Source organism: Heloderma suspectum, chromosome 2 (assembly GCF_057233095.1).
Source record: "Heloderma suspectum isolate Gila_16-S chromosome 2, 16-S_ref, whole genome shotgun sequence".
Classification (NCBI taxonomy): domain Eukaryota; kingdom Metazoa; phylum Chordata; class Lepidosauria; order Squamata; family Helodermatidae; genus Heloderma; species Heloderma suspectum.
The window spans coordinates 183,145,379-183,160,675 of record NC_139459.1 but is presented as its reverse complement, the minus strand read 5'-3'; the positions used below and the strand labels follow the sequence as shown (position 1 = coordinate 183,160,675).

Below are 15,297 nucleotides of genomic sequence, written 5' to 3'. Positions count from 1 at the left end.
GCTTTGCATGCAGAAAGTCCCAGGTTCAATCCCCAATATCTCCAGATAGGCAGGAAAAGCTGCCTGAAACCCTGGAGAGATGCTGCCAGTCAGTGTCGACAACACTGGGCTAGATGGGCCAAGGGTCTGACTCAGGATAAGGCGGCTTCCTAGGTTCCCTCTGGATCTGAAGAGACTGTTAACAGAGATAAGACTGGGAGTTTGCTGGAGAGCACCCCTCCCTCTGTGACTGTCAGGCAGATGGAACTGGCAGGGTGCCAGCCTCCACCTCCACCCAAGATTGCATCACTGAAGAGCTGCAATTGTGTCTGGAATATCCCCGACTCGTTCCACTGCTCTGTCTGCCTGTTGTTCACAGAAACGCTTCCGAGAGCTGTTGCTTAGTCCATGAACTAATGTTCCACAATCAGCTGATGCCCTTGTTCATTCTCTCCGCCTTTCTTGCGCTGACTTGTCTCTCCACTCGCCTGCTCAGTCTTCCTGCCCTTTCCTCCAAACTTCTTGCTTCTGTTTTGAATTCTTCAGCTGGCCTAATTTATTACACTTGTCGCTGTGATCATGTTGCTCCTCTTTTTCTCTTGCCTGCATTGGCTCCCTCTTTCTTGCATTCTGTTTAAACTTCTTCTGCTGACTTTCCAGCGTCTAGATTATCTTGTTCCCACTTGCGTGTTTATACTTTTCTCCCATGTGCTTCCCCTTCATGCCCCTTCTCAGTCCTTTGGTACGCTTGTGCCTTAGAAACCTTGAAGGAAGGGGCCGTAGCTAAGTGGCAGAGCGCCTGCTTTACATGCAGAAGGTCCCAGGTTTGATCCCTGGCGCCTCCAGGTAGGCCTAAGAAAGAATCCTGCCTGAAACCCTGGAGAGCCGCTGCCAGTCAGTGTTGACAATACTGGGCTAGGTGGACCCAGGGTCTGACTCAGTTATAAGGCCGCTTCCTAAATGCCTAAACCCCAAATTAAATCCTCCATTCCCAACTGCGCCCTTTCTCCTTTGCTGCTTGCTTGCATAGGAAAGTTTTACTTCCTGGCATCTGTCTGGCTCCTCCATAAAGACCTGATCAAAACAAGACAAAAAACCTCACTTTTTCATCTCTCTCTGATCTCACCTCTTTCCCAGGCTCTCAGCATTCTCCTTGTGTGTCTCTTCTTACTTAGAATGTAAGCCTGAGGGCAAAGCCTGCTGTGTATGTCTCTTATTTTGTTTTACCTGCAGTGCTCAGTTTATATAGGCCCTTTAGAAATAATAGCCAATCACAACAGGAATAATTTATCTCTGCAATAGCTTCCGTGTTCAAAGTCCTCTATCACGCTTATCCCCTTCCTCTGCACTTTTGCCCCACAGGGCGGTTCACTCCTTTTCCGCATGTCATTGGAAACCAAGGCACAAACTGGGTGTGACATCATACACACAATTCACTATTGCTCATTGTTGATTTTGAGTGTAAATAGCAGGCCTGGGGCCCTGATCTGGAACAAGACCCTGGTGGAGGTCAAGGGGGCTTTAACCCTTTGCCCCCTGCCGCGATCCTGATCCAGGTCAGTCTCCCTGCTATTTCTTCTTATACTAACTCCCCCGCCCCAAACCCTTTCACACAGTTTCTAATTCCGTGAATGATGTTGACACAAAGTCTGTATTTGCATAAATGGTGTCCCTTCTTGTTCAGCCCAAAGATGGAAGAGCAGAGACCCCTGCATCCATGCACTCTAACATTACAACGAATTCTGATTTTTTATTTCATACACATCTTAAGATGTTGGTTCTGAGCAACATGTGGAGAGCCCATCAGAACAACCTAGAACTGACACAGAGGTGGGGGAGAAGAGAGGGGGGATAGGTCACTCTCTCTCATATATACTGTGGCCTCCAGATGTTCTTAGCCAACAATCCCCATCCTCCCTGCCCATTGGCTATGCTGGTTGGAGCTGATGGGAGTTGGAATACAACAACATCTGGAGGTCCACAGGCTACTTGCTCCTCAGGAAGCACTATAAACTTAAATAAAACAACAACAACAAATCACTTGCTGTCCATTGCTACCAATTCCCCATCATTCCCATTTCCTTTCCCACTTCCATGCTGTCCATTTCTCCTTTCTCCAATGTCATCTCAATTAGACTTCAATCAACCACAAAGCAGCAATAAAAACAATACTATGCATGATGCATAGCCTCTTGCCAATATGAAGGTTAGAGGAGCAGCAGCAAGTACAGACAACAGACAGTAGATGACCCCAGGGTGGCCAAGGGAGGTTTATTCAAAATGCCAGACAACCAGCCACTTTTCTTGGATTAGCTTTGGTCCAGGGGCAGCCTCTTGCTGACTTCTGTTATAATGGGGCTGTCCGCACATAATGACAGCCCTTCAGTTTAAAAACTGATAGGTTGCTAGGGATTCGCTGCCTGCCTCTTCTGCTTTACCACACAACCCACGATCAGCTCCTTTGTAGGCTGTGTAATGTGACGTGCAAGCCAAGACCGCTGGGTTGTTTAGGGGCTAAACAACCCAGCAGTTAACCCAACAATAAACCATGGATTAGCTGCTGGGTTGTTTAGCCCCTAAACAACCCAGTGGTCCAAGTTCACATGTCATGCTCAACAACCAATGAAGGAGCCAATCGTGGGTTGTGCGGTAATGTGGAAGGGGCAGGCCGGCAGCGCACACCCACAGTCCCTGACAACCCATCAGCTTTTAAACCAGTGGGTTGTCATTACATGCAAACCAGGTCTATATGTACTCCCACTGATCACACATTACAAGGTGGCAAAGATGTGTTTACCACAGCATGGAAACATTGCGCAAAACAGCTTTTAGACCATCAAGACACACTCAAACCCAAAATCCCTCAAACCCAATCAGCAAAAGCATGCTTTGGCGGTGAAACAAACGCACTGTAACACACTTGTGTAATTTATGGCGCAATCAGACCACAGGGCAAAGAGCAACTTTCGCAGGTAGGGCAATTTCCATTGGAGAAATTGCATTTATTTGTTCGTTTGTTTAGAAATACTTATATACTGCTTCGAGTGGTTTTCATGCCAAAACCTGGGGAGAATGGGTTAAAACTCCCCCCACACACACTTTCAATGCTATGGTCCTAACTGAATTTGGGAGGGGGGCTGTGGCTGCTATTAAGCTTTAAAACAGGGGTGGCAGACCTTTTTCAGCCTGAGGGCCAGATTCTATTTTGAAGAAGCTGTCGGGGGGCCGCATTCCACCTTTGCTAAGCAGGGGAAAGCACTTATCTCCAATGAGCTGCTGATCAGGAATAAGAGGTTTTCCCCTCTGCGGCAGAGGGGGCGGAGCCAGGGAAGAAGCTGCTGGGATGCATGGGGAACACCCACAGGCCGGCCCACAGGTTCCCCACCCGTTTTTTTAAAAAGTAGCCAGAGATCTGGTCATGGATCTCCCACTGCTTCTTCTACTTTGGTCTTTAGAGGCAAATTACACATCACATGCAAATGTGTATAACAAAGTCCCAAACGTTTTGTTTTTAATTGAAAGGCAGCCTCGGGAGGCTGAGATTTTGAATGGAGGGGCGGTGGGAAAGAAAAGGTTCTTCTGCTCTTTTCCTTGCTTGTCATTTTCTAACTCAAAATCATCACAGCACGCCAAACTGCTTTTCTCCTTCCATGGATCCACACGCCTGTTTGCAAGGGACATGGGAAGTTGCCTTACATCGAATCAGATCATTATTCCATCAAGCTCAGTATTGTCTACAGGGATTGGTAACAGCACTTCAAGGTTTCAGGCAGGAATTTTCTCCAGTCTTACTGAAGATGTCAGAAACTGAGCCTAGGATCTTTTGCATGCAAATCATGTGTTCTGAAACCGGGGCGGGGGCTTGTGGAAGAGAATTGCATTGGGGAAATGGGCAGGGAACAAGTTAACACCACCCCCATGCTTCTCAACTTCAAATTACCCTCACCAAAGCTGCTCCCCGCTGCCACATTTACGTACCTTATGCAGTTCTGCCCTGAGCCTCGCATCTGAGCCTCAAGGTCCACATCAGTGGTTGAGCGTGTGTCAGCTTCCCTTCCTAAACTGGCAGCTGGACCACCTGTTCTCAGGTTTTCTTGGTTGTTCTGTGTAACAGACACAGACTTCTAGGAATTCTAGAGCAAAGCTGCTATGGATCTGAACGATTTTAAGCCCATGTGGCTAAAGGTGAATGAGGGAGGCATTTTGTAATGAGGTCTGCAAGAGTGTCCCATGCTGGCCATACAGAATATGGAGGGTTCTGTCATGGGTTTGCAGCTGGCAGCCTGTGGGCTAAATCGAGCCTGAAGAGGTCTGTTCATAGGTCCACCAAACTATTCTACACTCACTCACTCGCTTTCCCCCTCTTCTCCCTCACTCCTAACCTTAACACTCTTTGTTTTTGAAGCCCTAAAGTAGCATTCCCCAACCTGGTACCCTCCAGATGTATTGGACTGTAACTCCCATAATTCCTAGTCAGCATCCTTGATGGGAATCATGGGAGTTGGAATCCAACACATCTGGAGGGCACCAGGTTGGGGAAGGCTGCCCTACAGAGCAGGCCATAAAAAGACATTGTGCCGAGGCACCGAAAAAAGCCATCACAGTCAAAACAAGTCAGGCAGCAATCCCGCTGGGGGGGAACTGGGGGAATGAGCACAGTTTCCTACCAGCTCTCTAGAAGTGATGGGAGAGCACAGGCGATGGCCAAGGAGCCACACTAGTTATTGCTCCCAGCTTTTTCCATTCTAGGTCACAGCAGCAGCAGCAGAGTCAGGGGAATTTTTCACCCCATGTTCTAAATACAGTGGGCGTGGAGCATGAGTAGGGAAAAGATGCCAAGGACTATTCAGGCTAAGAGTGTGCAGCAGTTGGAGAATGGAGTTCGGGAAGGCTGAAATGAAAGAGGGAGATGAGAAAGGAAGCAGGGCTGTTCCATCTGCCCTACTGAAAGACTACTTCATTTTTTCCTCTTCCCTCCCCCTCCCTTTTTCCTTGTGTGTCGTGTCTTTTCAGATTGTAAGCCTGCTGGCAGGAACTGTCTTATTTTACTGATTGCACGTAAGCCACTCTGGGTCTGGGAGCCTTTTTGGCGGAAGAGTAGGCTAAAAATTCAAACAAACAAACAAACATTGTCCAGGTCAGCACTGGATTTGGCCTTCCACAAGCAGCCCATTTGGGAGGAGCTGAAGGTTGATAATGGGGTACATTACCTTGCATGCGAAAGGTGCCCAGGTTCAGAGCCCAGCATCACCAGTCACAGCAGCCTTCCCTAACCTGGTGCCCTTCCAGTGTTTTGGACTTCAGCTCCCATCAGCCCTAGCCAGCATGGCCAATGGCCAGGGATGCTGGGAGATGTAGTTCAAGGCATCTGGAGGACACCAGGTTGGGGAAGGCTGAGTTAAAAGAAAGTCAGGCAGCAGGGCTGGGAAGAATCTTGGGGAGCCACTGCTACTCAGAAGAGACAGCACTGGGCTAGAGAGGCCAGTTGTTGTCCGATGATATGAGGCAGCTTCATAGAGGGATAGCTGCCAACTAGTGGCGAGAGTTCTCCAGGGCAACCTGATGGCTCCAAATCTTGAGCAAGGGGGCACACGGCGCATAAGAAGGTAAAAACTAATGATAAGGCTGCTCCCCCTACCGCAACAGACCTGGAAAGCTCAACATGGAAGGAACCAGGAGGCTCACCTTCTTCCGCGGTCTGGGCCTCAGGGGCTCTTGGGGCCATTGCTTCAGGCTGGGATTCCCCATGTTCCCTGTTGTCCTCGGGAGCCTCAGCACTGCTGCTAGCCTGGGGTTGCATCTCAGCTCCCGGCTCCTGAGAACACAGGTCTGGCGGCTGGAATTAAGCATGGAAAAACAAGTTTAGGCTTTAGGGCAGGATGTGGGCAACCTGTTTGGCACGAGGAGGATCTGCGTCAGAAATAGATCACAAGCTGGAGAACAGCCGTTAATGGGCATATTTTAGAAGCATGCAATTAGCATCACTTGCAGATCATTTTCCTGAACGTCAAGGATGCCAAAACTACAGCTGGCAGACATACTGCACTTATCACACCATATTCTTATTCAAGTATAGTTGCTTTCCTCAAATGAGAAAAATCTGAGAGCCAGTGTGTGTGTGATCACATGTATGTAGGGGGCAGGGGGAGATACTTTAACATACAACCTAAAAAATTACGTCAGCTGAAAAACAATGAAGTCTTGCTTCTTTTTTAATGGCCTTGCTATTTTGTAAGCTTCAAGATTTCTGCCAACTCATTTTCATGTCTACCATGAGGACTAGAAACGTATTTTAAAAAAATCAGTACAGTTAAGGAAGGTGCGATTCTCAAGGCCACACAAAAGTGCAGGGGAATGTCCATGCCATATTCTATATACTACACAGCTAAAGGGTCTTGGCCACAGGGACTGGTGACACAATTGGGATTAGAAGGAAAAGAGGGGCTGATAAAGAAGTCCAATTCCACAGAGATGGGAATAGGATCTTCTTTCCCACTGAATTGGATAGGTCTATCAGTGGCTATTAACCTGATAGTTAAACAGAACCTCCATCTTCTGAGGAAGTCTATGTCCAAATATTAAATTCTGAGGATAAACAGCAATGGAAGGCCATCTCCTTCTGCTTTTGGGCTTCCTGGGGGCATCCATCTAGGCCGTTGTAAGAAACAGAGGATGTTGGACTAAATCCCTGATCCAGTAGGGGAGTTCACAGTGATCTGAGACCTCACTACTTTATAATGCTCTTCAGAATAAGGTAGGGGGAGTTTGTCAAGCACTAGAATAGATTTTTGGGTAAGCAGCTGGAAGAAGGTGTACGGACATTAGAACTTCTACAAGAGATTCAAGGGCTTTTACAAGTACAGGGAGCAGAAATGGAAGATAAAAGAACAGCCTTTGGCCAAAGTTCAAGAGTGTGGCAGGTTCCATCAGAAGACACGTGGGAAGAAAGAGGGGGAACTTAATAGGGAACAACTCTGGGTCCTCCTGTCTGGATTCTTCCCACAATAGCCTCCCCATCCCATCTGAAAGCAGTGGTGAAGCTAGGGCTGGGCATCTGGGCAAAGCCCAAAGCCAGAGCAGGCCAGCTCCCTGCCCCCAGATTACCTCCCAGAAAGCCGTGAGGGCAGTGGCAAACTAGCATCCTTTCTTATTTTTAAACTGTTGGGGGCAGCCAGCATCTCTGTACCCAGATGCTCATTTTATTATTTTAACTTTAAAAATATATTATCCTTTTCTACAACAAACTGATATTTCTGCCCAAGTCAACGCACTTAGCATCAGGGGAGCAGAAGCAAACTCCATTTCACTCCTGCAGTCATGATGGTGCTATGGTTTAAGTGAGTTTAAAATGCAAAATTGAACATGCTCAAAGTATTACTTTTTGGTCAGGGTTGGAAAAAGGGGTTTTTTGTTTTGTTCTAACTTACCAGTAATGTAGAAGCAGTTGTGAAGCACGGAAAGGTGGGGACGGAGTGGAGATAATAAATGTTAGCTGTGTGCTAACCATCATGAGCCCTCCAAAGCTAAGTAAGTCCAGGCCCTAAAATTACCGAGCTGTGTAAAGGGCCTTGCTGAATCAGACCAAGCATCCATATGAATTTTGGCATTCGGTTTTCTACAGTGGTCTGTCAGATGCCACTGGGAAGCCCACGATCAGAACATGAATTCAATTGCCCCCTTCCATTCCCACCACCACCACACCACACACACCAGCAATTGGTATTGAGTGACATGCTGCCTCTGCACACCAAGGTTCCATGTAGCTACCATGACCAATACTACTGACAGAGCTATCATCTTCAAATACGATAGCCAGTGGCCACCACATCTTGTGGCAGTGAGTTCCATAAGTTAACTGTGCAGCGTGGGAAGAAATACTCTTATTTTGGCTGTCCCAGATCTACTGCTCTAATTACCTGACTTCATAATATCCCCTTTAGCTTTTGTGGCCCATTCTCAGGATCCAACAGTTTCCCCTGTAAATATCTGTAATCTAGGGAGGAGAGATGCAAAGCAGGATGGGTCTCCTGTACCTTTTAGAGATATAGAGAAGAAGGAAACCCAGCAGGTGCAGTTACTCTAACCACTGCAGCACAACAAATCACACCTGTCCCCCTCTCTTCACACCTCTTAAAGTCGCAGAAGTTCTGTCCTTTGCCTGTGCCACACCATACAATAAAGGAGACAAGCACAGACCAGAGTTGGTAAGCTGAGGAGTTGGGCACGGCAAGGGCCATGCCCTGCTGTATAATCCTTTTTAAGACAAATAAAACAAGCTGCAGTTCTGAGATTGCCACGTGAGCAAACCTATATAAATCAGTTATGACCTTTGTGAAACATAGACCCCAGCCCATTCTGTATGTTGAAAGGCCACTGTCCTATGCAACTATATCAAAAGACAGTACAGAAAAAAAAAAACACCCTGTCTCCATCAGGCTTGGAAAGAGCCACTCAGCTAGTTACCTGCGGCGAGTAAAAATCTCCTCCAGGCGACCAGATGGTGAAAGTTGACTCCTTTTCTCTTTCTGGACAGCAAAATGCCACAGATTACAAACAAGAGTATTTTCCATGGTGGCAAACTCCAGAGGGGTAGCCATGTTAATCTGCTACAGCAAGCATTTGAAGGGGTGGGGGAAACACCTTAATAACTGTTTTATTTTGACATAAGCTTTTGTGGACTGGAGTCCCTCAAAAGCTCACACTACAGTAAAGCCATAAGCCTTCCTGAAGCTACAAGATGAGTTTTTGTGTTAACATTGCTACATCTGAGCAAATAGACTAGGAAGAATTCCTGACAGTAATGTTTATGCGCTTAAAATTCAGGTCCATAAACCTAGTGCCCACCAGATATGTTGAACTAAATCCTGGGGATGACGGGAGTTCTAGTCCAACACATCTGGAGAGCACAGGGTTGGGAAAGCCTGGTCTAATCAGCCCAGGCTTCAGGGGTTGTTTTCTCCACATGCTAAAAGTGCCATTTCCACAAATGTTGGCTTGGCTCACATTATTTGTCAGTGTTGCCCTTCACCAAGTCGCCTGGCATGTGCAGAGGGCTTGGGGGGGAGGTGGGGTCTTCTCTCATTAGCACCAGAGTACAGAAGAGGTAAGAGCCAGTCCAGTCTCTCCCACTGCTTGGAAGAGACTCCTGCTGTTTCTTACCTTTTCAAACTGCTGCACTCCAGGGAGGGGAATCTGTGCTAGGCCGCATCCTGCTCACCCTTGACTATCTGGAGAGCACACCGGCAGACGACTGCCCCTGGCCTTCTCTCCTGCCAGTTATGTGCATTGGCTAAATGTTCTTAATGCAATTCAGACAGTGAGAGACAGCCAGTTTTTAAAATGAGCATATACTGCTGTCAGTGTAGGAACTACTTCTCAGTTACAGGCACAGAGAAATCAAAAATACATCCTTGTTTCGTTTTTTTAAAGGCTACCAAGACTCCCATGCTAAACCTCTCCCCCAAGAAACTGGAAGGCCATCATGTCCCCATGCAGCTCCTGAGAGACTCTAATTTAAACACACACACACACCAATGCTGTGGAGAAACTCAGTTCAGAAAGACCCTGCACCAGCCCCCTCAATGGCCATATCACATTGTCCTAGCTCTAGGAAAAGGTCTCTAGTTAACTTACCAGCCTAGCCCAATCACCTCTGCAAAGACTGGAGATTTCCAATCACCATCAAACCCCTTAATCTTTGCTTTTCCACTGGAGCTGTGCCCTTCAGCACTGCTTGACAGCACCTAGCTCACTTTTCCCGTCCTGGAATGGAGATATCAGCACTCCGGGTGGGGAGAGGCACAGCCCCACCCTGGAGCCAAATGATCCAAAAAGAACCCCCGCAAGGTCATGTTACCACATCCCTGCTCTCACAGCAGTACACCAATTAAAATGATAGTAACTTACAAGAGTTGGGCAATCACAGGAAAACTCACCCCACTGCCTAGGGATCTCAGCTTAGTCTGAAGCAACGAAAACATCTCAACAGGAGAGAAGAAAGAGTCCCACTGTCCCTCCCCTTCAGAGCCGGAGGTGTCTGGAAGCCTGGAAGCATGCTAGCCAGGCATGATGCACCTTTGATCTGGGGCTCACACAAGCCAATGAAATGTCTTTCTAAAGACAAGGCACCTCGACAAACTCCTCCGCAGCACCAGTCATGGATTAGCATTGACTATTTATTTTGGGCCATCTGCGTGCTAGGTGCTGTACGTAAGACAAGGACAACCGAATCTCTGTTCAGGGTGTTCCAGGCTATATGCATACCTACTAAGCCCCTCCTCCACAGGGCTTCCGTGTATGGCAGGGGCACTGCTAAGCCTCATCCGCTTCCCTGGGGAACCATCAGCCACTCCTCTCCTTTCTCAAATGCACAATCAATGTGTCGCACAACTACCCCCTTCATGGGGGCATAACTGCCCCTCCTCAAATGCTACACTCCTTCCTGGGCAGGCTACAACCAACAGCAGCCCTGGCTCACCAGTGCCCCTCCATGGTGCTCCAGCTGCCCCAATATTTCTCCACTCTGCCTCCACATTGCATCCACGTGTCTGCCTCTTTTCTTGCAAGGTGTTTTCTCCCTGCCCACTGCCTCGGCAACGTTCTCTTTCGCCTTACCCAGTGTTGGCTGGGCAGGGCCAGCAAGGTCAGGATATCCCCCATAGCCCCCAGCATCTGGTCCGTGCGCCCCCCCACCCGCTGTGGGGCTTTCATGATGCAGTGGCTGGTGCTCACCTTCTCCCACTGCCTTCGGCTTCGGAGCCGGAGGCATCCGGGGGATTGGGAGGAGACTGGGCACCCTGCCCGGGTGCTGGGTGCCGGGACAGCCAAGGAAAGACCAATTCCCAGCCAGCCAGCTCCAGCTACCATAACTTCCCTGATAGAAGCTGCTGCTTTTGGAGCTGCACCCTCCCTGCCTGGAGATCCTGAGCCCTTTATCTTTTTTAAATCCTCCTTGTTTACACTGGAGGATTCAGCCTCATAGACAGCACACAGATCAAGGACAGGGAGGGGCAGTCGGGGCACTACAGACAAAGCCGAGTATGTAGCCATGACTGGAAACTCCATCTATATATGGGGAAAACAGACAGCACGGTTGAAAAGGGAGCAGTAGCCGGGACAAAGCGGCTAGCTCCATAGAACAGCGGGACTCATAGGTGTTAACATGGAGACTGGCTTAAACAACCTATGTATGTATGTATGTATTTATTCAATTTATATACTGCCCGTGTGGCAGATGCCTTCAGGTGGTTTACAATATGGGGTGCAGGGAGGTAAACCTGATGGTAAAAGCAGGTATTTAATCATTTGGCTCAAGTTGCTATGGCACAGACATCAAAAGCGCTCTGATTCTAACAGCAACACAGCCCTGCTGCTACCCAGTTCTGCCATTAGATAGAAGGGACATGTGTCCAGGACAACAGGCCTCGTGGGTGCCATGTTTCCCATTGCCACATACAGGCAATGTTCTCTCCAGGCCAGGAAGCAGAGGGAGGCGTCTAGCAGGAAAGACCACATTCTGCCATTACTTCCCCCTCTGCCATCCCCATATAGCTATATTTGGGCCCCAGGCTGCCATTCTAATTATTTCCAGGCAAGAACAAGGAAGAAGCACTTTGCAGTTGCTTAACAAATATTGGATGCTCTCCACAAACACAGGCAGCCGGATTACGGAGCCTGTACTATGGCTGCATGACAACCGCCAAATGCTTCTTCCTCCTCCCCCCTTCCTCCCATTCTCCTAAAACAGCCTAATCAGACAGCTTCAGGGTGACCGCTCAAAGAATGGGAAGGGGCTGACAGAGAACATGGGATAAACTGTGAAGTAGACCTAGACACAGAGCAAACTCTGAGCAGTGGTTAGGATCTGTGCCCTCCCCCCCACACCCCCCTAATGCGATTTTATGCTATGAATTACATCCCTTGAGGCAATTCATTTGGACTTGCTGTGGTCCGGGGGCATTTGTTGCATCATCTGAATAGCAATAGCTAAGAATAGGCCAGGTTTATCTCTCTTGCTCAGTTTACTCTATAATTATAGGAAGAACTCCTGCTTTGAATCTATAGCAGGGGTAGGGAAACTGTGTTCCCCCCCAATATTGTTGGACACCAACTCCCACAGGCCACAGCCACCAAACCCAATGGTCAGGGATAATGGGAGTTGTAGGCCAACAATATCTGGAAGGCCGCAGGTTTCCTACCCCTGATTTACAGCCACCTATGCATGTTTACTCAGAAGCAAGTCCCACTGGCATCAACACATATATAGATACAAGTAAATAGGTACAGATACAGTCTTCCCAACCTGGTGGTCTCAAGATGTGTTGGCCTACACCTCCCATCATCCTGGGAGGGATGGCTGAGAATGATGGGAATTCCAGTCAAACATATCTGGAGGGCACCCAGTTGGGGAAGGCTGATATATGGGGGCACCATGCGTGATTTACTGTTGTCCTTTATGGTCTTTGAATAATGGCAGTGATCCCCCCTTGTGGCCGCCTTGTAATGTTGGGAGCTTACCCTACCTTTGTCCCTGCCCTCTCATCCATGTGCAAAATTCACCCCAGCTCACTGTCTACTGTTAAGTATTTAAAGTAAGGGGTAACTCCAAGAACTTCCCAGCCTCTCTGCACGAGTGGTGCAATTCTGGTAGGGTAACTGCCCCCCTGGTTTCCTCTGCTGCCCACTATATTCTTGCAAATACGGTAGTAAGGGCTCCCCCGGGATGTTCATTTCCTGTAGTTTTTCATTCCCACTTTCCAGAGAGACAAAACACATTTCTGGAGCCAATGTGTTGAGCATGAGCCATGAGTGCGAGCAAGCGGGGGCTGGAGGGATGGGAGCAGCCAGTGCCCCCTCCCCTCTCTGCCACGCAACCACTAGAGCCTGTTCCCCACCCCAGCAAACCATGCAAGGCCTTCGGCACAGCTTGTCTCCCTCGCATAGCTTCTGTCCCACCCAAAAGCTTCCATTCCCATTCTGGGCCCCAAAGCTGCCTCTTGTGCAAAATACACAGCGCCTGCTCCCCTCCTCCTCTTTCTTCTGGATCCAGCGCTACAGAGCCCTGTTCCCGCCTCCCCCCCCAACCTGCTCCTAGACGCAGTAACAATAGCATGTGCTGACAACAACAGCAGCCTCCTGTACAGTATGTCCTCCTGCAGGGTAATCCACAGGATCCTGTGGTGGCTGCTTGAGGCTGCTACACTCACAGGCTCCCTGACTTTGCAGTAGCCACGACCCTATAGGGTTTCTGATTTATTTATAGGTAAGAATGATATCCTATCCTTCCCCCAAGGAACTCAGGGTAGTAAACCTGGATCTCCACCCCACCACCACTTTATCTTCACAACAGGCCTGAGAGGTAGATTAGGTTGAGAGAGACTAGCCCAGAGTCACCCAGGGAGCTATGAGGCCGAGTGGAGTTTTGAACTCGGATCTCCCTGGTAGGACTCCAACACTCTAACCACTACACCACACTGTGTTGCCATTAGCCAGGGTGGAGAAAAGGCCTTCCCAAGGTTTCTGCTTTCTAGCTAGTTGCCAAGAAAGCAAGCAGCAAGGCTGTTCTCTGTTCTTCAGATTTTGTAAAAGCTACGTACACACCTTAGGTGAGTGGACAGATTTTGTCACTGGGTTGCACCAGGAACATCTGGGTTTCAGCCCTGGCTCAACCAAACCCCAGACCCAGAAAACTGTGCCTCCAGCTATTGCCCAAGGCCCCTATTTTGTTATATCAAGAGTTGGCAAGCCACGGCCTGTGAAAGATGTAGGGTTTGGCAACCCATTCCTACCTACTGGAACATTTGGGATGGTAGGTAGAAAGTTGATTGCTTAACGCTGCACACAATGGCTTCACATGGCCACTTGGCCATGGGCTGGGAGACAACATGCACAACAATATCAAGAAGCCACCAAGAGGTGGACGGAGGAATGGTTCACCCATCGTTCATTCCCATTGCCCTGTACCCATTAGCCCTTCCCTAGGGCGAGCTATCAAGCTGATATACACGATCACCATCCGCTGTTTGTGGGACTACATCTCCCATCAGCCCCAGCCCACATGGCAAATGGTCAGTGACAATGGGAGCTGTAGTCCAAAGCATCTGGAGGGGCTCAGGCTGGGGAGGGCTGCTAAAGGGAAAGGACCTACCTCTGCTCCATGGTGCATTGCACACCCGAAAGCCAGCACAGGATTCAACCAAGGGACCATCTCTGGCCGCAGGAGTCCTCAAATGAGTGAGGGGGTGACAGGTTCAAGGGTTCACTCCCCACTTTCTCAGAGACACATGGCTGATGAAAATACATCACTCCACTCTACAAAATGTCCTTCAGCCTGCCCAGGCAAGCTTTGGTCTGCTTACTGTCATCACTCATAGCCTGTCCTGTCTGCTTCTTGTCAGCCTGGTTCATAGTGCTGGAGAAAAGCCCAGACTCCAGACAGTTTCCCTCTGCTGGTGGTCTCCATCTTCAGAAGCCCCACTGCTTTGTTGATTCCCCTGCCTAGCAGCCACGCTGGAGTCAGAAGAGCCCTGGGACCAATGTGAATTCTAAAAGGAGCCAATCGCAAAACTTAAAGAGTGCCTTCTCACATACTAAGAGTAGGCAACCTGATGCCCTCCAGATGTTTTGGACTACAAGTCCCATCATCGTTATACATCACCCATGCTGGCTGGGGCTGATGGGAGTTGTAATCTAAATAGGTTCGCTAGCCCTGCCACATGCCTTTTCGAATCACAGTAGTTTCCTCTCAAATGAGCTTCAGCTGTAAAGTACATCACTTTCATACCATCCACATGACCACTTCAGCTGGGAGGACCAAACTACTCGCTTTGCTCTCTTTATGCTGCACAGTAATGTTTATTCCACAATTCCATGCAGTGACTAAAGGACTACAGAGAATGCTATACACATTTTCCAGCAATTTCTGTCCCAGGACAATAGCAAGTAGTTACTGTCTGCTCCAGAGCTGTCCACGCTGTCTTTTTCCAAACATTTCAAACATCCCAGGGCAAAGATAAGAACATAAGAACATAAGAAGAGCACTGCTGCATCAGACCAAGGATCTATCTAGTCCAGCATTCTGTTCACACAGTGAGCAAGCAGCTGTCGACCAGGAACCCACAAGCAGGACATGAGCGCAACAGCACACACACCCAAGTTCCCCAGCAACTGGTGTACATAGGCTCACTGCCTCTGATACTGGAGGTAGCATCAGGACTAGTAGCCTTTAATAGCCTTCTCCTCCAGGCATTTATCTAACCCCTTTTCAAAGCCATCCAAATTGGTGGCCATTGCTACATCCTGTGGTAGTGAATTCCATAG

General features: G+C 48.7%; 1 protein-coding gene across 5 annotated transcripts in view; it reads right to left on the bottom strand.

The window, feature by feature from the left end:
- ARHGEF25 (Rho guanine nucleotide exchange factor 25) overlaps positions 1 to 14,365 on the bottom strand; it is a 73,258-nt gene extending 58,893 nt beyond the window's left edge. The window contains exons 1-2 of one of the 5 annotated variants that reach the window (XM_084832277.1): positions 14,126 to 14,365; positions 5,665 to 5,815 (exon numbers count right to left, since the gene is read on the bottom strand). In XM_084832277.1, coding sequence (XP_084688403.1) covers positions 5,665 to 5,815; positions 14,126 to 14,185 — 211 coding nt within the window. In that variant the 5' untranslated portion in view covers positions 14,186 to 14,365. Of the gene's footprint in view, positions 1 to 1,105; positions 1,194 to 5,664; positions 5,816 to 9,612; positions 9,749 to 10,593; positions 10,882 to 14,125 lie in introns of those variants that run through there. The other 4 variants (XM_084832275.1, XM_084832276.1, XM_084832278.1 and 1 more) reach the window with 4 other exon arrangements.
- Positions 14,366 to 15,297: the final 932 nt, after the last annotated feature.